At 35.7% G+C, this 22151-nt stretch overlaps 1 protein-coding gene across 1 annotated transcript in view; it reads left to right on the top strand.

Moving 5' to 3' along the window:
- oxct1a (3-oxoacid CoA transferase 1a) overlaps positions 1-21248 on the top strand; it is a 44332-nt gene extending 23084 nt beyond the window's left edge. Inside the window, exons 13-17 of the mRNA XM_008418332.3 lie at positions 1498-1573; positions 10395-10484; positions 11815-11895; positions 19891-19992; positions 20427-21248. Coding sequence (XP_008416554.2) covers positions 1498-1573; positions 10395-10484; positions 11815-11895; positions 19891-19992; positions 20427-20462 — 385 coding nt within the window. The 3' untranslated portion in view covers positions 20463-21248. The remainder of the gene's footprint in view (positions 1-1497; positions 1574-10394; positions 10485-11814; positions 11896-19890; positions 19993-20426) is intronic.
- Positions 21249-22151: the final 903 nt, after the last annotated feature.

The following is a 22151-nucleotide window of genomic DNA, read 5'->3' as shown; positions in this document are numbered from 1 at the left end:
GGAATTGCACTATACAAATCCTTAAAAAAATAGGTTTCATAATATGATGACTCAACCCCATGGACAGAGGGTATTGTGGAAAGTGGGAAGAAAATGCCACATTTCCTCCAAATCAGATACTTATTTTTATTCCAAACCACCTCCTTAAAGATAAAAACATGATTTACCACAGGACACCAGGATGTGAAACACTGGATAATAACAAATGGCTGCTGTCACCAGCCCAACTAGACAGCAGCCTTGTCAATATATCCTTAGTCTCTTGTTTTTATTGATTTGCCTGCTGACTGATATTGCCCACCCGTGCTCCCTGCAGCATTAGTTGTGTTTGGCCACCCAGAGGAAATTCAATAGTGGTCATAAACAATAATGTCCAGTCACACTGTCTGAGACTAAAAGGAACCAAGCTGAATTTGTACTCACTTTGGTCTCCTGCTGTGAAGACGCAATGGAGAGTTGGAAGAGATTCTGTGAGATGGATTGCTAGCGGCTAAAGCATACACAATTAAACAAGCTAAGCTGCTAGCCTTTATCATTTAACTGTAGCTGCTTGGAATAGAAAATTTACAGTGCAGCTGCTTAAAATTTAATTCTGCAAATGTTAGAGCTACACCTTCTTAACTACATCCAATGTTGAGACTGTTTATCTGTTATGTTTCACATAAAGTTGCTCAGTTAGTAATTAGGCTTTTTTAAACAGTTACCTTTTATTTCACTTCATGCATATCTTGCCAGAGGAATATCAAATTAAAATTTGAATGCCCAGAGAAATCAGTTGATGACCAGTTTTTCAGCTTGAAGCGGGGGGGGGTTGTTGACCGACAGGTTGTTGACCGACAGGTTAGAGATTCAAGAATCATATATTTTTCCACAGGTTTACACAAACTGCACTAATCGCAGAAATTGGATCCATGAGGTTTTGAAAAATATTTTCTCCAAATTCATTTAGTCTTTGATATAAAGTGATAGTAAAAAACTATAGCAATTGCCTATTCAAACACAGCATGATTGTGTTCATAGTATAAATAAATACTAATAGTAACAAGTCTAGAAATATGTTTAAAGCTTCTCTTATATTGATATTATATGGTTATCAAAGATAAATTCAAATTTTTGAGAATTGGTATCAGCAGATCCAAACTTTACTAAAACCTGAGATAAGAAAGTGGATATTTCCACTTTATTAACAACTTGTGAAAAGGTCATACCAACAAAAACACGAAGTTCTGAACTTCACTATATGGAAATTGGACTCTCCTGCCTATTGGATCAAGTATTTATACTCTGTGGGCATCAGGAGAATGTAGATACAGTATGACTTGTTTTTTTTTGTATGTTTTTCAATGTATTAAAATGTTTTCTGTCAAGAAAACAAAGATGGGATGTTGATATTTTTAAGACTCCAACTAGTCTTTCTCCTACGAATGGACCCAAGTTCATAAATTTAACTAATCCGAAAACTGACAGCTGTCCTTCTCTGTTGTGTCATCTCTCAAGGGGTCACATCAACCTGACAATGCTGGGAGCCATGCAGGTGTCAAAATATGGAGATCTAGCTAACTGGATGATCCCTGTGAGGTTTACTTTCATTTAAATCCATTACCATTTCTAATAATGTTTTTTCTACTGCATTTTTATAGTGTTGAATATGACATCAAAGGGAAAAACTGGTCCAAATGCTGCTTGCAGAACTTGTGGTGACAACTTGTGACATGATTGCCCAGAAGTAGCGCCAACGTTTGTCCATGCATCCCTGAACATATTTAATTTGTCAACGGATGCATCTGAGCTTGTCAGTCAAGTACAAAAATAATAGATGCAGAAATGGAGGCAGGCACACAGTCTCTGACTTTCAGTGCACGAAACTGTGTATGTATTGTGGATGTCCAGTTTGAAAATATCTCAAAAATTCAGACAGTAATTTAGGAAGCCATTGCTATTTTCTGAGCATTTGAGGCATATGTTTGTGTCTGGAACAGTGGTGAAAGGAAGCAGCTAAAAGTCTCACTGTGTTTTGGTACATGGAGTTTTAGATGCTGTAGTGAAGTTGTTTAAATCAAGATTTATGTATTTATCCAGGTGAAAGTACTGTCAAATGCCACACCCCTGACAGTCTTTTTAAGTCATCCCAGATTTATTATTATTTCACAACTTCATAAAATTATTGCATATTTACTTGATATTTATTTACTTGCAAGTCTGATCCTACAAATAAGAAACCACTCTTTGATTTAATAATTAAATTTCAGCTTGTGGAAACATGCAATAAGAAACAAAATCATTAATTGATCCTTCTGGCTTTTAAAGGGCCAACACCTTTATGGCTTAATTATGTAATTTGAAATTATAGCATGCAAAGAAATTAGGATTAACCTCATCCAATGTTTTAATGTTCAAATATTGCTATTGTTTTTTAAATGCAGTCAAAAGTAAGTTAAGTAAATGAGTTTAAAGCTTAAATAGTGAAAATATAATGTAACATAAATACAGAATATGTAAGCAAAATTAAAGGTATGCTGGATCCTAATTTTTTGCTGCACTCAATACTACTTGTGTGATTTTGTTTTTTTTGGGTGGCATGTCTTCAAATTTGAAGGTAATTACTCCTTAAATATTAAAGATTTTTCCACAATGGATGTTGATTATAATTGCAACAAACTGCAGACATTCTTGTCTTGAAATCAAGCCTCATTTTTCCATTACCAAAGTGTCTCACAGTATAAATATGCCGAAAAGCCTGTGAAAATTCTGAAACATTGCATTTGATCTTTATTTTCGGGTGAAATTGGCCAATTTTTTGACTTTTGAAAAGGTTGGAAGCTACTGATGAAGCTTTTAGATAAATCGATTTCTTTTTAAGAAATATGATGTTCCAGAGATTGTCAACCAAATAATGACCTTTATTGGTGCTGACAGCAGCCTTCTAACTATAACGACATCTGCGAGAGAGATGCTCAAAGAGCAAAATAAAAAACACTCGGTGAAGCTCTTGAATGACAAAAGATATTGCTCAAAGCCACGTCTCTTCCCACACCACAAACCTACCTGTTTTGACTTTGCAAGATGGCTGTAAATATGCGACATCTAAAGCTAAAGTATTCATCCAGATAAAAAGGTTAATCTAGACATTTTTGATGGCTTTCAGCATTACTGACATGAGAAGGAAATCCCACTGGAGATGTTTTCCAGACTGCACAGCGGCGGAAGCTCCATTATCTGAGAACATTTTCCTTCACTGGAACATCGGTTATTCTAACTATACAAGGGGATAAATAGCTGGCTATTAGAAAGAGCGCCTGACTGTTGAGACTTTCAATTGTTTAGCATAAACTGTAAAATACTGAAGCAATACTTGCACATATTTTACCCTAAACTGTGCTTCAATCTTCATTAGCGCCTCGTCTTAAAGGACGGATGAAGAGAATTACATTTCCTGCCGACTATGATAATAAAGTGTTCACCATCTAAAGATGGGTTCATAGCGTGAAATTAGAAATGTTTTTTTCGTAGGAGTTTTGGTTGCTGCACTCTCAGCATGATTGTAGATTTTTTATGTTTTTAATATGCAAAATGCAGATGAAAATTTTCCAGCTCAGGGTTTTGAAATGCTTTTACATCTTCACTTGTCTGAAACATCTGAGAGAAAAGCAGATGGATGAAAACAAAAGGGTAATACAGTAAATAAAAAAAAGCATTTTGAACTTTATCATATAGTTGTTAACACATAATCTTATCATTTTTCCTCATGATGAACTGCAAAAATGTAGACCAAAAACTCCTCTTAAAAGTAACAAAGTAAACTGATATCAGGAGTATATCAACGTATTTGAGAATGCATATTTCTAATGAGTTGTAGAAATTACCACATATAAAAAACTGTTAAGAAATTGGTTCATGACACATCTGATGTTTTATGAACATCCTGTTCAGTTTTTGAACAGGTAACTTCACCTAATCTCACATGCTGTTGCCATGTTGATGGATGAAGTTAGTTTCAAGGACGTCTTGTATGTTTTATAACAATTGTATTTCAGTTTTCTTTGTGTTTGACAATTTGTGTCAAGTCATTTTAACATTTATTTATACAAACTTTGTTTTGTTTAGACAAATTTTTCCACTGTCCAGCTACAGATAAAATAGTCATGACTAATTCTGGCACATTTACGAAAATGTTAATTAATATGCATTGTTCCTTTCAATTAAATCCTAAATTTCAAAATTCAAGTGCATTCACTTAAACATGGTTCCCGTTAGTTTGATTTCCATGTTTTAAGTCTCTATCTTTTCTTTTCCAACATATCTGGTGTTTATTTACAATAATAATGATTTTTATTTTAAGTTAATATCCTTTTAAATTGTAAAATCACAGAATATTCATGTCACATGTAGGTTTAGCTGTTGTTTTTTTGTTACTTGGATCACAGTTTCCTTTGTCTTACTGTCAGTTCTGTCTCTCTGATTCTTGTCATTAGTTGTCTGGGTAACAAAGCATTGTAGCAGTCTGTCGCTATGTTATTAAATAGAGAGCCATTTGTATCAGACAGTGGAGACCGTCAAGAGAATTGGAGGGGGAGAATAAAAAAGCCAGTTGGTAAGTGGGAACTCTTGCGTCGTGGTGGGGGCCTTTTTCTGTGCCAATTCCACCATAAACCGAATCCTACCACTTCCACAATAAATTCAAGTGTTGCCACAGCAACTCAAAAAATGCAGCAAGCCCCTAAAGTGTTGTAAGACGGAGCTTCAGTCAAAATATGCTTCCCACAATGCAGTTCTTCAGTGTTATTGTCACAGTGGTATAATTTAATGCCATTGTCTTTTATTTCCAACAGTTTTGTTTCTATGTTTTCTGGTTTTTATTATGGTCCTGCTTTTTTTTTGTTTTGTTTTTGTTATGGTTTATATCAGTTTGATAGAATTTTACACTTAGGAAATTACATGTTAACATCACATCAAACTGTTTCTCTTATATATTGGCTCTCAGGGAACATGTCTGTTGTTCCCTTAGTATTTAAAGCCCTTGAACTTTTGCACTTTTTTTATGTTACAAACTAAGTGTTTTAATCAATTTTTTAAATAAGTTGGACCAACACAAAACACTGTATGATTATAATGCGACAAGGATATCTGACTTTATCCAACGCATTGCACACATGTAAGAAGATCATGCAAAAAATCATATTGTAAAATAAGATACAACTTTTTTTATTAATTACATTGTTTTTGCGATCTTTCACTACTAAAACTGAATTTGATTGATTTCATTTGACAGCCCTATTTAACCCACCAGAGTCCAAATTTTGTAAAGCCATCATTTTCTGCAGTTACGAGTCTTTTATGCATGTTTCTATTTGTGTGCATCATGGACACACGAGTACTTGAGACTCCAACTAGAAGTGCTCATAACTGCCCATTTTAATAGTTCAAACACCAAAAATACCTTGATGTGCATTAGTACACACAGTTGAAGCCATCTGAGTACTATTACAGAACCTATACTTACAGTCTTCCTTATCGCCTCACTTGTGTATACAACCAATCAGCTCCAAGAAAAATGCAGTGCATTGTGGACTGTTTAGCAAGTGGCAGCCAATAGCGTGTCAGCATTCCACTTATGTATTCCTACTGGCCAGCTGCATTTTCTTTAGACAAACATCCCTGCAGCCTGATCCCACCCCCAACTCTCATCTCATGAAGATGGCATCAAAACATAAAAATCTTCCATTGGTATAAAAACTCTTGCAATGCACTAGATAGTTTTGTTTCATCTGGGTTTGATAATACATGGTCTCCAGTAGCCTATGCATATAACTCCCACATTGCATTACATTGAACTGAATATACTTTATTACTCCCAGAGGGAAATTCATGAAGTATCTTTCTGATTTTACAGACCAGTAGTTGGGAATTTTTTTTATTTAATCTTTAATGGATGCAATTTTATTAAAGATCACTTTCATTTCCCATTTTTTTTCTAAATTATTTAAAAATGAAAAGGAGAAAATCTCTAGCTTCGGTGTCTGTTGCACTGAATGAAGTCACATGTGCTGTTCAACTTTGCAAGGTCAAAATGAAAAATATATTTTAAAAAGTGGGTTCAATTATTAAAAATTATACAAAGGCCAAATTAAACTTTCATCTTGGAATGCATATGTAGGCCACTGGAGGTTCCTCTGGTATGATAACTGGCTTAAGCCTCGAGCTAAATGAAAGAATGTCTTTAAATATTCTAGCCTAATTTCTTTTTGACTCTATTTAATCATAAACAGCTTATCTGTAAAAACAAATTATGCAGCTGTAAGAGTTCAGCAGAGACAATGAGTGAAAGTGTGGTCATCAGAATTTTTAAGTTTGCAGCAAATGTCCAGTTTTCTCTTATTAAATGAAGGGTCTCACAGTAAATGTACAGTTTTAGCCATGTTTTTGCTAATGAAATGTGTATAGAAACATGCTTTTGACGGACCTGTTGTGCTCAGATTGCAGCAGCCAAATAGACACAATCGGAGCGTTGAGGAAATGAAAAACCTCTGGGGCCTCAGTCTGACCAGCAAGGTCAATAACATCAAGGCTTTGTTAATTAAATGACTAAATTACCGAGCTGTTGGTGGTGGCTCTGTCAGAGGGTATTTCTGTGGATATTGTTAGAAAAATATGTCCGTTCCAGCTCGGTGGCCTTGCACACGCTCCACTGGTCAGAAATCAGGTGACCCATCAATCTCTCTTTGGTATGATGACATTGATTTTGTAAAATGTTAATATGATCTATCCTGCTCTCCAAGGCGTTGGCTTTTTTCTTCTTTTTAGACTCAAAACCAAAATCTATGGATATATTGAACAAAACTATCAAACAACAGAGCAAGATGGAAAAGATATAATCTTTAACAAATGTTATTTGAATAAGTTTGATATGTGTGCTTTGTCACAGAGACACATCATTATAATTGTTGAGTTTGCCAAACAGAACACCATGTAATTAAATGGTGTCTGCTTTAAAGCTTTACTCTGTTTCTGTCATTGTTGTATGCATTAAGTCACAAGCAAAAAAATTAATAACTGACCAGTTATTAAAATCAATGTCACTGTGTTGATCATATTTAACCACTGTTTTTAAAGCCGAGTATGTTTGTTACCTCTGTTCTTTTGTCCCTTATTTTCTGTAACATTTCAATGATTTGCAAAGATTGCTGCTATTTTTCTTCCCACGTTTTTAGCAGCTGCTTATTTTAATCACTTTCTTGTTTGGAATTCAGGAAACTATTGGTTGTGCAGTACAGTATGCTTTGAATTCACTTAGTCTCAAGATGCTGTTAGGCAAATAGATGACACATCAAGAATACACCGGAACCTCCAATGTTCGTTTGTTTGGTATTGTTGTTTTACTTTTTTGAATATATAATGGACTCATATTGGCTCGGGTAGTTCTAAAAAAAAAAAAGGATGGATTCTTTTCCAGCACTGACCTACCTGTGGGTTGTCCTTTTTAAAGTGTAACAAATTCATTAGCAGTTCTTTGCAAACCTAATTATTTTTTTAAATAATACTAATCTTGATATTCAATGCAATGTGGGCTAGTTTCTTAAAAAAAATTCTGATGAAATCTCGGTCAAATTTATGAACATAGTGACGTTTTTATGTTTGGTTAAAATAAAAACCAGATTGTGCATCTCCTATTAATTAAATACATTTTCCCAAACAACTCCAGGTTGAACCGAATTCTCAGTCTCTGGAGTATACAAATTCTCTCCGGTATTTAGATAAAAATCCATCTGTTCAAGTTTGCTCCTCTGTCTTCCTGGACAGTCAGTGAACGCAGGTGTAAATTTTCTGCGTTCAGCAAATTGACAGGGCTCTTAGCCTGCTATGAAGCCAAGTCCAGCTACCCTACCAATGAAGCTAATTTCAGCCTCATGATTTCAGAATCTTGTGATCCATATCTTATGACCATAGCTTAAAATCTGAAGACCAGTAAATGGAAAGCTTTGCTTTATCAACCAGTTGTTTCTTCACCATAGACTGGCTCAATATCCACATTACTGCAGATGAGGACCCAGTCCATTCTTTAAAGATGCCAACACAGACCCACACCATTTGCAAAAAGCAAAGATGGGACCAAAAGCATCACAGATCTGTGAGAAGGGGACATGTTGCTACAGTCCAGCCTTGCAGAGTAACACCTTAACTTTGTGTTCATAAGACCGTACTCGTGCAATGAGATGAATCTAAAACTAGTTTTTTTATAATGTTACTGTGGTCATCTTAAAAATAGTAGCAGATGTCCAGCACGGATAAGGGGCATTTACACTATTTAGCTGCCGTCAACATCAGTCTCATCTACAGTTTTTATACTCACCCACCACACAAACTGCCACAGATAGATTGATCGAAGATGGATAACAAAGATGTTTTTGAAGATCAGAAGCAGGAGAAAAAAAATTACCAATCCAGATTTTCATGATTTCATTTACGGATGTTGATAAGCTTGCTACATCAGTCAACGTTCAATTGGCTACATAGGATAAAATGCAAAGCTTATGCTTTCCCCTCACATCTCAAAAGCACCTTGTGTCTCCCGAACCTCTTTTCTGCTCTCAGTTGATATCTTCCCTATGCAGCTGGCTGACAATATCCTTATGATGCACCACACTTGGCATATATTTTCTTGGGTTATTGAGCAGAGAGCAAAACAGGCTCTTCACATGATTGATGAGGAAATGGGATTTTAATTCAGTTACTGAGCCGTCACCCTGTGGCCATATCTGCATGTCAGCCTTCCACATTTGGAAACCAGCTTTGCTGGGAACAATGGGAGGCTGAGAAATTATTTTTCACCCATCTGACAAATTTGATGTCTCGCAGATTGCTCTTCCCATTTTAAAACACCTTCCTTCCTTACAAGTGAAACGCTATGTTTTTATTATAATTGAAAAGACAGCAAATTTGTCTCTGCTTCTTGTAAGATGCACACCATCATGCATTTTCTTTTCTGCATTTTGACTTTCTGCTGTTATGTGACCTTACTAACTTGTGAGCCTCAACAGATTTCACTATTTGAGGTGCAAATTCTTTTTTTTTTTTTTCCAAAACTGATGCTCCTTTTACATTGTTTTATTTTCTGGGATGCTTGTATCATTACCTATCAACCAAACTTTGTTCATAAAAATAACTGTTAATATATACCAGGAGTTTAAATAATTTTGGACTTAGCTATACATAGTTGTAAATTATGAAATCTAAAGTTACCCCCCAGTCCTCTGCTCACATTTCTTTTTAACTATTGCTTCGTGTCCACGTTGTGCTTTTTAAAAAAATATTTAGTAAATAGTGTGCCACAGTTTGTTCATTGAGACTTCCATCTGTTTCTATAGAGTTGAATGGAATACATTAGATTAGTTTTCTTTCCTCTTGTTTTCTTTCCTTTGGTTTATTTTGTTTGTATTTCCTTTTAACTCATGTAAAGCACTTTGAATTGCCTTGTTGCTTAAAATGTGCTATATAAATAAAATTACCTTACCTTACTAGAAACTCATGCCCCTTCTGAATGTGTTCTTTATTACATTTGACCAACAGACTCAATATGGCTTTTTACCATCCATTATATAAGGCATCTGGATTTTGATAACATCTGAATTTCGGTCTATGGGTCCAAATTTAGAACAAAACATGTTTTGCTTGAGGGAGGGGGGCTCTCTCTAGTGGTTATTTATATTTGGGTAGCTTATATCCAAGTTTTGAAGATCGTCCTTTTTTCTCATCTGTGCCAAAATATAAATTTTATTCATGCATTTTTTTTGTGTGTGAAACTAATAAATTCTTTTTGCGATTTGTATTAGAGTAACTTGCCTTTTTCAGTTGTTTTTGATTGGAGCTTCTTTTGGCATTGACCTTAGTATAATCAATTGAATGTGCTGAGTTCTGGTGTGCATGTTTCAGTGCCTGCAATTATGAGTATAAAGCTCTACTGTTGTGAACTCTTAAAGTAACCTTTAGAAATAATATCTTCACAGAATCCATATTATTTCTGGATCACACGTTTCATTCTCATTATTTAGAAAGCATTTGTAGTTTTTTCCACCGTCAGCTCACTGTATTTGTTGAAGCTGTAGATTTGTCAGCTCCTTCTGCCATAGTCTCACTGTGAAGGTTCCCATCTTCTTACAAGAAAAGGGATAAAATTAATCTTTGTTGAGAACAAAGCATTAGAAGATATCTTGGCATCTAGGACACAAAGCTCTTTTGCAAACATTTGGGTTTTGTTTTTTTCCTTTGAGAATGATTTGATTTTGAGGCTTATTTTACAGCTGTTAAGAAATGCATATCGTTTTACTTTCTGGGTAAAAACTTGAATTACATTTCAAGTAATAACTAAACTCAAAATCTGCTTCCCTTTTTTTCAATAGGGCAAGATGGTGAAAGGGATGGGAGGAGCCATGGATCTAGTAGCTAGTGCTGGAACTAAGGTGGTGGTCACAATGGAGCACTCGGCGAAGGTGTGTATGCGTATCAATGTAGGAGTGTGTGCTTTTAACTTGGTTTCAAGTCACCTCAGCTAAAGAAGTAATATATGCGCACTTTTCTAACATGGTTTCCGATCTGGTGACGTTCTAACTGCAGTTCAGCCCGCTCTTCCCATTTTGTCTTATGAATTTTCTCACTGGTTTGTTTTGTAAGGTTGATCATGTCAGAAATAAAGTTTTGGATCAGCTGTCACTGTGCTTATTCTAATTCCAGCTCACCCTGTTGTCTTAGATAAATTCCTACCTGTGCAAATTATGCTTGAAGATTTTACCACATCCCTACTAAAGCATGTTTCCAATCAGTACCTCGCTGGCCAAAAGTTAAGTATGTATAGATTTCAAAAATGCAGTCCTCCATCCACTGTTAATTAGCAGTTGTTGATGAATGAATTGAGAAAATGTTATAAAAAAATAACTAGATGCTGCTTTGAATAAATAAAACACCCTTAGCAAATGTGAGTCAGGTTTCTCTCTTGTACAGAACTTCGGAGCCTTATATCTAAATTTCTACTTAAGTACTTTTTCCTTCTGAGTCGAACAAAATTTTCAATTTCCTTTTCCCATGCTTGCTTCCTTTTCCAGCATACTTTGTATTTGCTTCCTATAATAATGACTGACTGTTATGGCTGATTAGGGACAAGTCGGTTAATAGATTGCCTAATGCCTTTTTATCTGAGAATGCCAGTTCATCCTAATGAGGTTTTGTTCAGGCGGCATCCCTTCTTCATTTGTCTTGAGCTAATTTAAAAACAACTCCAGAATTGTAGTTGGTCCAGTTTTCTTTTTTTGTCTTTTTTTTTGTTTTGGGAGGGGGAGGCAATTGGAAGAGCTTATTAATAGTTAAACGTGTTCCAGCTACAGGTTAACTCAGTCTATTTTTCTTTTCAAAATGCATAGCTTTACTGTTGGAAAATCCAGACTGATATGCGACAGAAGCCTATTCTTCGGTATGAACCAAAACATGCTGGGTGCTTTTTCTTTTTTTTCTTTTTTTGGCTAGTGGGAGTCTGTCTGGCACCCAGCTAAGGTCCAGATGGTGCAGCAGGTGAACGTAAATGTTCCACCCTGAAGGCTTTTTTTCATTCATGACAGGGGAAAAAAGGTGAAGCATGGCAGGAATTTGTCGTCTTTTTTTCTTAGGAATTGACAGAAAAGGTGAAAAAATAAGACTGAAAGAGACGTGTTTAGTGCATACTTTTTTTTCGGATGTGCTTGCATAATCGGTAAAATCCTACATTTATGTGACTAACTTGTTGAGCAAGTGATGCATCTTTGCTTATAAAATGTGTCTCTTTCCTTTCAGGGAGGAAAACACAAGATAATGGAGAAATGCGTCCTGCCATTGACAGGGAAGCAGTGCGTGGATCGAATCATTACAGAAAAGGTGCAACTTTATCTTCATTTGTGCACATAATATATGCAAATGTTCCTCAGTCCACTTGAATGGAAGATAAGAGTCGATCTGCATACTTGGATGAATGAGCCATTAACCATACATTTTTAGTTCTTAATCAATTTAGACTGAATAATTTAAATGTTCTGATGCACTGGAAATGTTTTTGAAAGTACATTTTCATTGTAGAAAATGCAGGACTTATGGTGCATGCTGCTGTGATGGACTAAATAAAAAGGCAACAAGAACTAGAAGGCTATTCATGATGCCACATGTAGTGCATACCTGGGCCACGAGCTATGCGATTATGTTTTTACAGACTTGCCTTGGACCTGCATCTTTGGTTAAATGGAACAGATGACAGACAAACTTGTCATCTCTTACCACAGCTGACAGTGCCATAGAAGTGGTCAAAACCATCCTGCAATACTCTTTTCTTATTATTTTACTACATCTTGCATTTTAATTTAATCAAAATCTTGAAACTGAATTGGTCTGAAATGTCATATAAGACATTTATTTATCGGAGGGGGTAAAAATAAAGAAACAGCTACGCAATTCTTACACATTCCAGCACATTTGCATTTTTAATGTCAAAAATATGATCAGGTTATCTACACTTTTTTTGTAAAAAAAAAAAAAAGTCATATTATAACACAGTGAGTTCATTTTGGACCATTTTTAAAATCTAAATACAAAACCTCACTAAGAATATGTCTGCAGAATAAAATCAAAACCTGCAGAGGGTGGAAGGATGAATAAGAGGGGAAAGCGGTACACATATTATAGAAGGACTGATGGAAAGGTAGAGCAAGTGAGGAAGGGACAGACTGGAGACGGATGGATGGACTGATGGATGATATTCTTAATTTATTTCACATATTTCTCTTATTTGGCTTAATTCGATTTTATTTTTGGCCTGTGGTGAAAAGGGAAGACCTACTGCATTTCATAAATATATTCTCAGTGGTCATATCCTGATAATTAGAAGCATCAGGCTTGGTACATAAAAAGTTTTCTTCTCCATGAAGATTTTTTTTTCTTTCCATAACCTGAACCTTTTGTTATAATAATGGTTCTAAATAAACATTTTCTGAATTCATTTATTTTACAATTATGGTCCAGGTAGCTTGCATCTAAGCATCCTCTCCTCACAAACATGATTACCTACTCACAGGCAGTGCTCTCTGTACACTAGGAATATGTTGAATGCTTTAGATGGTTGCCTTTGAGACTAATTAAATTGTGCCCAGAGGCCACTAGATGAACACAAATGTGAAATGGAAACCACAGGGCGAACCGTTTTTAGAGGAAAAACATCAAGATTTGTAACCTTTGTTGTAGAAAGAAGAAAGTTGAGATTCATCAGGGTGGCTAGTCGAATACAAATGGGAGAAACCACAGCTTTGACTACTAAATGTGAAAAATGGTGGAGATGTGGAAATCAAATCATTAGAGATGTTCTTGTCTTAAGTGGATTTTGATCCGGGTGTAGCGTTGTGCTCAGTTTAGATAATCCTTTTCCCCCCTTCAACTAACTGCCTTTACAACTTTGTTCACTAAAAGCAAGACCTGTCTCTATGACCCCCACCGCCCACCCAATAACCCACTCATTCCTCTCTGTTCAGCTTGTTTCTGTTGTGATCGCACAGCTTTTCTCAGCAAGCAGTTTTCTGTTAACATTTGGAAAAGGTTACAGCGCTTTATACAGAATTACAAACTCTGCTGCCATCTCCTCTTCTCCATCTTCCTCATTTAAGCCTCAGCTTTCTTTCTCCCTTTCTCCCTATGCTCCTTGAATACATGTCCTGCTTTTTACTGTCTCCAGCCTGAATTCTTGCTCTTTATAATTGATGACCTCATTTTCTTCTTTTTGAAAAACATATTTTTCTCTTTTTTTTCTTCATGCTTTGTATTTTACTAACCCCCTCCTACCATTTTCAGCTTCGTCTTTTGTGCTTTGAATGGATTTGTTCTTTGCTTTATTCCAATGAACTACACAATAAGCTGGCATATTCCGACCTAATGTGTGAACATTTTGAAGGCAGTCTTTGACAGTGCCACCCCTGTTCTTTGTAGTCTGGGTAAAGCGAACTGAACTTTTCAGAAATTCTGAAATGTAGTCGTCAGTTCGTCATCTCCTGAAAAAAACTAGCCTCAATACAACTGCCAAGAATATGTCACCTTCAGTTGCTCTTTCAGTGGCTGTTGTGAAAAATTTTTTTTAAATGAGGTCAGCAGTAGGATGATTTTCTATTGGTAAATTAAATGTGACTTTTTTTTCTTGTGACAAAATAATTGAATGAAGTGCCATGCAAAGCTGTTCACGTCCCTTAACGACAAACTTCAGTGAATTTTCTTGGGATTTTATGTGGTAGAACAATACAATGCAGTGCATAATTGTGAATTGGAAGGGAAGCTGCCTTCACAGGTCTCCTGATTACTAAATGGAGTCAAGTTATATGTAGGTGAAATCTAAACAGTTGAAAGTGTGTGACACAACTTCTAACCTATAACTACATGGGCGTCCACCGAAATCTACAGGTAGGACAAAAACTGTTACCAACGTCTTTAATCTGACAGTAGAATTGACCAACCCTAAACATACATCAAGAGCTACTATGGATGCTTTATCATGGGCCTCAAATTCCAGTCCTTAAGATCTAATGTCTAATGGTTGAATCACCTCTTCAGCATGTCATCAAGTATAGCAAGACTTGGCAATGAGTTATCCATTCAGTTCAATTGCGTTGGAACAGGAATACATCTAAAAGCTGCCGGACAGGCCTCCGGTCAAGGACTATAAGTTCCCTCGTTTAAACCAGAGGTTCTAAAATCCTCAAGGTCTGATGTCTTTCAACTTTTAGATGTGTCCCCTGTGCAACACACCTGAATGAAATACTCTTCTTTACTGCATTGAAGTACTCCTCAGACCTGCTAATGATCTGATTGTTTGACTCCAGTGTGTTGAAGCAGACACACATCTAACAGTTGCAGGACATCAGCCCTCGAAGCTTGGATTTGAGAACCTCTGGTTTAGACATGGGATAGATTAGCCTGAAGTCAAAGTCCTGATTTAGCTGTGTGTGGCACCACATGATATGATGCTTCAGTTGCTTTATCACTTACAGTGCTAAAAGTATGAACTACTTTCTTCATTGATTCCAGTTTATTTAGCCTCTTGTAATTTAATTCCAATAAAACACATTAAAGTTTCTGGTTGTGATCTGACGATATCCAAGGAAGTACATACATTTGCAAAGCACTGTATTTACCGACACGCTCGCTTTCTCTGACGTCGTAGAGCATGTTCAGAATGTTGATTTTTATTTAGCCAATCAATGAAACAGTTTTGTTCCAGTGATAACTGTTATTGCTCAGTTATGCAAAGAGGAAACAAACATGATTAATCAAGTTTCAGTTAAAATTGTTAAACATAAAAGTTGGCTGCTCAAGTCTGTGCTATGAACCATTTTGCACCCATTTTCAATGGAGGAGCCTTCCAGTAGTCTGAAAAACAACCTTTTTTGTCCAACTTCACGAGAACTTTCTACTCCACTTTAAGAGAACATATAACTGGAAACAGTTTTGTGGAAAAAAATATTTAACAAGAAAAGCTTTAAAAGTAGCTGAGGCAGATTTTGTTTAAACTTAGCTTTTATTATAAAAGTTATTTAAATTTAGTAGGGTCTGACATTAAACCTCAACTGCATAATAATGATTGGTCTGCATGCCTTTTTTATGCACATTTAATAACTCATCTGGAGAGTAATGTGGATTAACAAGAAAATAAACTTGGAAAACTGCTCAGCCTATTACTGGGATTAAGTAGCAGCTAGAAGTCAAAGTATTTCATTTCTTGCAGCATAAGCATTTTGAAGCTATTCTCTAAAAGAAACAAAATGAAAAGAAGTGTTCATGTCACTTATGAGAAGTTGTTTATATATATATATATATAGTCTGTGGTGAAATTCTCATTTGAAAGTGAAGCAATGACTTTGGTCTGCTTCCCTCATGAAAACAGAAGAGGGAAGCTGCTTTATTAGGCCATTAAGAAATGCTGATCAATATAAAAAGCTGCTTAAAATGCTATCAGAAGAATAGTTATGCCCCATTTTATGGTTTTAATATTGACATGATGTGATTGTTTTTGAAAAATTGCTTCCACGACAACATCCGAAGACTTGGAGTGAGCCTTCAGCCTTAAGACTTCCCACCAATTAACGTCTTATCTGTTGTTATTTAGTTGTTTATTGTCAGAATAATACAGTGTTGCAGTTATTTCCACTGTGATAACAAATAACTCTGGTTATGACTGCCTGTGGACTCAGGAAATTATTGTTATGGTAATACCAGTGGTAAATTATTAGCCTCGTATTGCGCACCCTAAATCTAGTTTTCAGCAGGGGATACAGCCAATATTATTACAAAGGTCGGAAAAATACGGAATTTTATCAAAGCACATTTCAGGTCTGGATAAAGTAGCAATGTTTAAAACATCATCCATCCATCACTTCTTAGATCTGTTTTTCTATTCATCTATCCATCACTTCTCTGGTCCATCCATCACTTTAATCAGTTTGTCCATACGTCTACCACTTCTCTCGTCTGTTCATCCATACATACATACATAGCATCTCTGGTCCATCTGTCCGTCCCTTCTTTGCTTCACACATCACTCCAACCTTCATTAATCTACCCAGCATTCTTTCTTCTTCCATCCTTTGTTTTTCTTCCTTGCTTCAGCTTGACAAGTGGCCTAAAATGAATAACTACAAGTTAATGTGTGTTTGAAAAAGTATCTATTTTAACTTGAAAAATGGTAATAGTTGCATGTTCATTTTTTTTAATGGTTTTTCTAAATAAGGACAGAAAAAAGGGTCATTTTTGGATATGCCTGCAGACACATGAACAGACGGTGACATGCGCAACATATTCTCTCAAACACATCGTCCTTGTTGGCTCTTGATGGCCTGCAGGGATGGTAAATTGAATGTTGTCCTAAATAGTTATGTTTTGATTTGTAGACTCAGGGTGGTGGGAAACCTGTTGCCTCAGGCTGTGTTTCTACTACTCCTCTCTATGGGTGAATCATTTAATGTTCACTTTTTTTTTCCTTTTTTTTTAACCACACATGCTGTTTAAATGCTTATTTACTTGCAGTGGTTTTATTGTATGTACCTTAACATACTGCGAGAGAGAAAATCAGAGCACCTCTGAAGCCCATTTAGTCTCCTCCTATCTCCTAATAGTTACAATTGCTATGTCTTTAGAATAATTCAGTCATGATAATAGTCCCAGAAAAATGTCACCTTGTCATTTTGCATAATGACAGTAACACCAATGACAGCAATTATAACTGCAGGAGCCAAATTGAAATTCTTTTATAGCCCCACGTTGAGCTTTTTTGTAAACACATTTCCAAATTTGCTAATCGCATTTGTTGAAATGCGTGGTAGAAATAACCTTTGACTTAATTGCTCCTGTTGCTTCTATTACATACTAACATCTTGTTTCCTACAAACATTACGCTTCCTATTTTTAATTGACATTCAGCCCACTTCCAGCCAGACGCCACATCACGTCGTCTACCAGCCTCTTAATTAATGACTTTCATCTGTCTGGTTAATGATGATGGGGGATTTGAAGACTGTGAAGAAAGGTGACCCAAAGTTTCCACAACAGAGATATATGGAGCACAATTTAAACAAAGTGTGATTATTAGAGATGAGGTCAGCAGATAAACTCAGAATGTACTGACCCAGACAGCCACGTGTCGTACATTTTATAAGCGGAGTCGAAGCTTACTTTCACCGACTTATGACGACACGTCCCACAACAGCACACTTGTTGTCGTATTTTTAACCCACACCTCTGGCATATTTTGATAAACCTTTTAATCCCTTTTAATCACTTGTGACAAAGTGTCACAATTAGAGATGCATGTCAGTGTCTGTGTTACCCATAGACCCTAGGTCCTCATGACATTCCATCTGTCTCGCTATATTGAAGTGAGATATCTGCCTCCTGCCCTGTCAGTGTGTGGGGTTCTAATGAGCTGAGAGTCCTGACAGGCTTTTTTTTTCACGGCTGTGGCTGAGGCTTAGCCTGCCAGTCCCTGCAGAAAAAGGCATCACCTCTGAAGAGTTTACCTGAACTGTCCTTAAACTAATTTTGTATCGTTTACCATAGGAGGGAAACTGGCATTTCTCTTGATTCACTTTTAAGCATGGTTTTTATGAAGTGGATAGTACGCATGGGGCACGGGTCTGTCTAATCTCCTCACTATACAACTTTTGAATACGACAATGGTTTCACAGCACATTTTATAAACAAAAATGTATGACTTGGACTTACTGGTGTCATTTAAAAAGGAGAAAAAACACTTGACACCTACTGCTACAGCTTGGTTGTAAAACTGTCATAGCACATTACTTTTCACCTATCGACAGAAATGTTGAAGTGTCCATTAAATAAAGTTGCGGTTTCGAATGCTTTTCTTGCAGAATATCACCTTTTTGCCATTGTGGTTTATCTGGCGATGATATTAAGACAAATATTTGCTGGTTTATTAATCAGACTATCTGCATAAGCAGAAACCTCGGTCTTCTTTAACAACTGCCTATCTGGAATATTCTTATATAATTATATATATTATAATATATTTTAGCAAACCAAGACACTCTGACTTTTTTTCCCACAATACCAGTCCATATTTCAGTCACAAGGACTTTCAAGACACCTCAATAATTTAGCTGCAAAACTGTTCTTGAGGACACTGTCACACCACTGAATTTCTGTAAGTCAGTCTGCAGTTCATTTATCTGTAGTGCTTATTCATATCCTCCTTTTGTCCCCAGTACAAAAGATACTGATACAATATTCAAGGGTAACTCATTAAAAAGTTATTTCTGCACCTCACATCCTCTGCTTCCAGCTGTACACAGTGATGAGCTCCCTGATGTTTCAGATGCTTTGTCATCATTCTTACCTTTAAGGTGTGAAGCATCTTTTAGTTTCATGAAGTAACTCTCTGTTTTCTAGTATATTTGTCAAATAAAAATTATTTTGGTATTTCCATTCGACCTAAAACAATAGAAGTTATGCTTGATTTAGCTTCATACAGTTAGAAAACCTGTGTGCGTCTTTTTATTTGGTGTATGCTTTTATGTGGTTTCAACTGTAGATATAACGTTTTAGATGTTTTTCTGTTTTGTGGTATAATCCATTTAATTTCCACAACAGAATCACACAAAAAAATATTTGTAATATATGTGTTTATTAAAAAAAAAAAATCAAGGTTACTTTTCATTGGCTGTAAACCATGTGGTCTGTTACATCATCTACCACAAATACCAACACCTCATTAAAGAATTATGAAATACTGGTTCTCAATTTTTTTCTTTTCTTTTTTTGTTTTAATGTTTCAGTTAATATTTGTAACTCAGCAAATTTTATTTAGCTGCACTGCAGGCCAAAATGGCTCCTGGGACTGGAAAAAGGTTGTAGACCCCTGGTCAAAAAATTTACTACTACCCCTCACTTAGAATTAATGCTAAATATGACAATATTGAATCTATTACCCAAAATGAATTAAATGGGTTTTTTGTCATGCTCAAACTATCAGAAGTACTCCAATAATTACAGTGTAACTGTTCACTTGTTTGTAGTGGTCCGGATTCAGTGAGTCAAGGGCTCCTCTTTGCCTCTTCTGTATGTGTCAACAATAATTGCAGCTTTTTTTTGTCATCTCCTGTGTGGATGACACAAAAGTGCTACTTTGGCCTCATGCCTGAACTGCTGCTTTTTTTTTATTTTAAAGGGTGGCCTCATTTGTACAGTTTACGTCAGGTTGATACTTCAGTTCCTGAAATTGTCTCTCTCTGTACCTCACTTTAGTCCCCTCATCAACTGTCATCTTTCTACTCATTTTTCTTCTCTTTTTTTTTTATTCTCACATTTTTCAACCATCTGTCTCTTTGCCAGGCTGTGTTTGATGTGGATAAGACAAAAGGTCTGACTCTGATTGAAATATGGGAGGGCCTGAATCCTGAGGACATCAAGGCATGTACCGGCGCAGATTTTGAGGTGAGTGCCATAACCGTTCAGTTATCTACATTTCTTCAGGCTTCCCATTTTAGATTGGGTTTAAAGCCTCAAAATGAATTGATCTCTTACTGCTGCTAGGTATTATCAGACTGAAATTATTTTCAGTCTGATAATACCTAGGATGTATTAATGATAATACCTAGGATGTATTAATGTTAAAAACATTAATATGTTGAGAAAAAAGGGATCTTAAAATCAACTGTAGCAGAAATATTAGCAATCCTGCTGTTAAAGCACAGCTTCTCTACAATGTTCTAAAGTTAGACTGGTGTGCTCCCACAGTGTGCAAGTTAATCCAAACTTGTATGGATAATCAGATCCTCAGGCTGGACATTAAATGTCAATTTGTTTGAATATGTTTTACACATCATCACCAAATATCAATAAACATTTCTCTTTGTGTTCCTCTCCAGGTGTCTGCCAACCTGAGGCCTATGCAGCAGATTTAAAAGGGTTTCAAGCTGTTATGAAGATGTTTTTTGGCTTGTTAGTTACTCTATGCTAAGAAACTGCCAGTGAAAGAGGACGCTCTGTGTCAAATAAGGTTACAAAACCTACATCTGGTTCATCTGGCAGTGAGTGTTCAAATATCAGGAATTACTCAGCATCACTGACTAAGGAATAGGACTCAACTGGAGTCATTGTGCATGATTCTTAACATGGTGTGATGTGGATGTTTCACTGTTGGGGTAATAATTAGGTTTGTGCAGCTGTAACCAAAATGTTCCTTTTAAATGTTCTTGAAATAATTTGTAACAAGAAAGCAGCATTATTACCTTTTAACAATTAAATTCAGCTACACATACTGAACGATTAAAACCTGATTTTACCATAAAAATATAAAAAATGCAATGCAAAATGATTTCAGATTGTATGATTGTAGATCTGTAAAAGTTGCCTATTATGGATATAATAGGCATTTTTATTTCAGGATTTGAAATAAAAATGCCCCTGAAATGTTAATGTTGTATATTTATGCTTACCTTTTCAGTGTTAAAATATATTGAGAATACACATTTAACCTAAAAAGAAAAATGTATCAGTATTTCTACCAAAACTGTAAATACATTTTCTGGGAATTTTACATTGTTAGGTTTTGATGGAGCAACGGAAAGTAAGTAATATGCTATGCCATATCAATACATACAAGTGGAATTTTGGGAAACAAATACAGAGCTTTAAAATTCATACTTCAAAGCAGAATTTACTTTAAATAAAAGTTGTCATTTCCAGTGGATGGATGGTGGTGTTGCAATTTGAGGCAGAAGACTTGCACTTTGTCCTTTTTCTCTCTGACGTCATTTCTTACTACACTTAGGTTTTTTGGACAATGGTAAGTTGGATAACTGGCTGACTGAATCTTGTCATCCTGACTAAAAAAAAAACTAATATGCTAACCTACTCCTGGAAAGTTTAGCTAATTACATTAGCGTTAGCATCCCCTGCAAAAGTTTTACTCTAAGACTGCCTGTCTCAGTTTTTTTAACTCGCCTAAAGCAACAAACAAACAAACCAGAAAGTCGTCACCCATCAGTTCTCCAAAGAGATGCTAGACTTGGTGCAAAGAAAAGCGTTAAACTCACCGTTGAGTTGACGTTCATTGAAAAATTTTTAAGTTTATATGTATATGAAAGCTGATTTTTTTTTTTCTTTTAACAGTTGAACTGAAAAACAGATTGAAAATGTGGTCACTTTGAAATGGAAATGTAAATTTTTAACTTGGAAGTGAAAATTTCAACTATGTAGAAATTATGACTATTTCTTTTTAGGTTAAAAATATATTCTGAGTATATTTTAACACTGAAAAAGTAAGCACAAATATATGACATTAAAATTTCAGGGACATTTTCAATTCAAATCCTGGTGACATATTTACTTCCATAGTCATGATCAATTAACAAAAGCTTTTCATACTATACATCTGCTGATTAAGCCCACCTTTATATTATCCATCTGGAAAATGAAGGAAATGTCAAAAAGTGACTAATCGAGACATTTTCTATTTGGTGTGTAACTCGTGCATTTCAAATGAAAAATAAGCCTTTTTTTTTTTTTTTTTTTTTACAGATATCTCTACAATAAATGAAATAAAGCCTGTTGTGCAGAGTTATGCAAATGAATTTGTCTCTTTTAATATG

This window comes from Poecilia reticulata, chromosome 9, assembly GCF_904066995.2.
Source record: "Poecilia reticulata chromosome 9, P_reticulata-male-v2, whole genome shotgun sequence".
In the NCBI taxonomy this organism is placed as follows: Eukaryota; Metazoa; Chordata; class Actinopteri; order Cyprinodontiformes; family Poeciliidae; genus Poecilia; species Poecilia reticulata.
The sequence above is the reverse complement of the archived record's forward strand: the minus strand, read 5'-3'. Positions and strand labels throughout refer to the sequence as shown.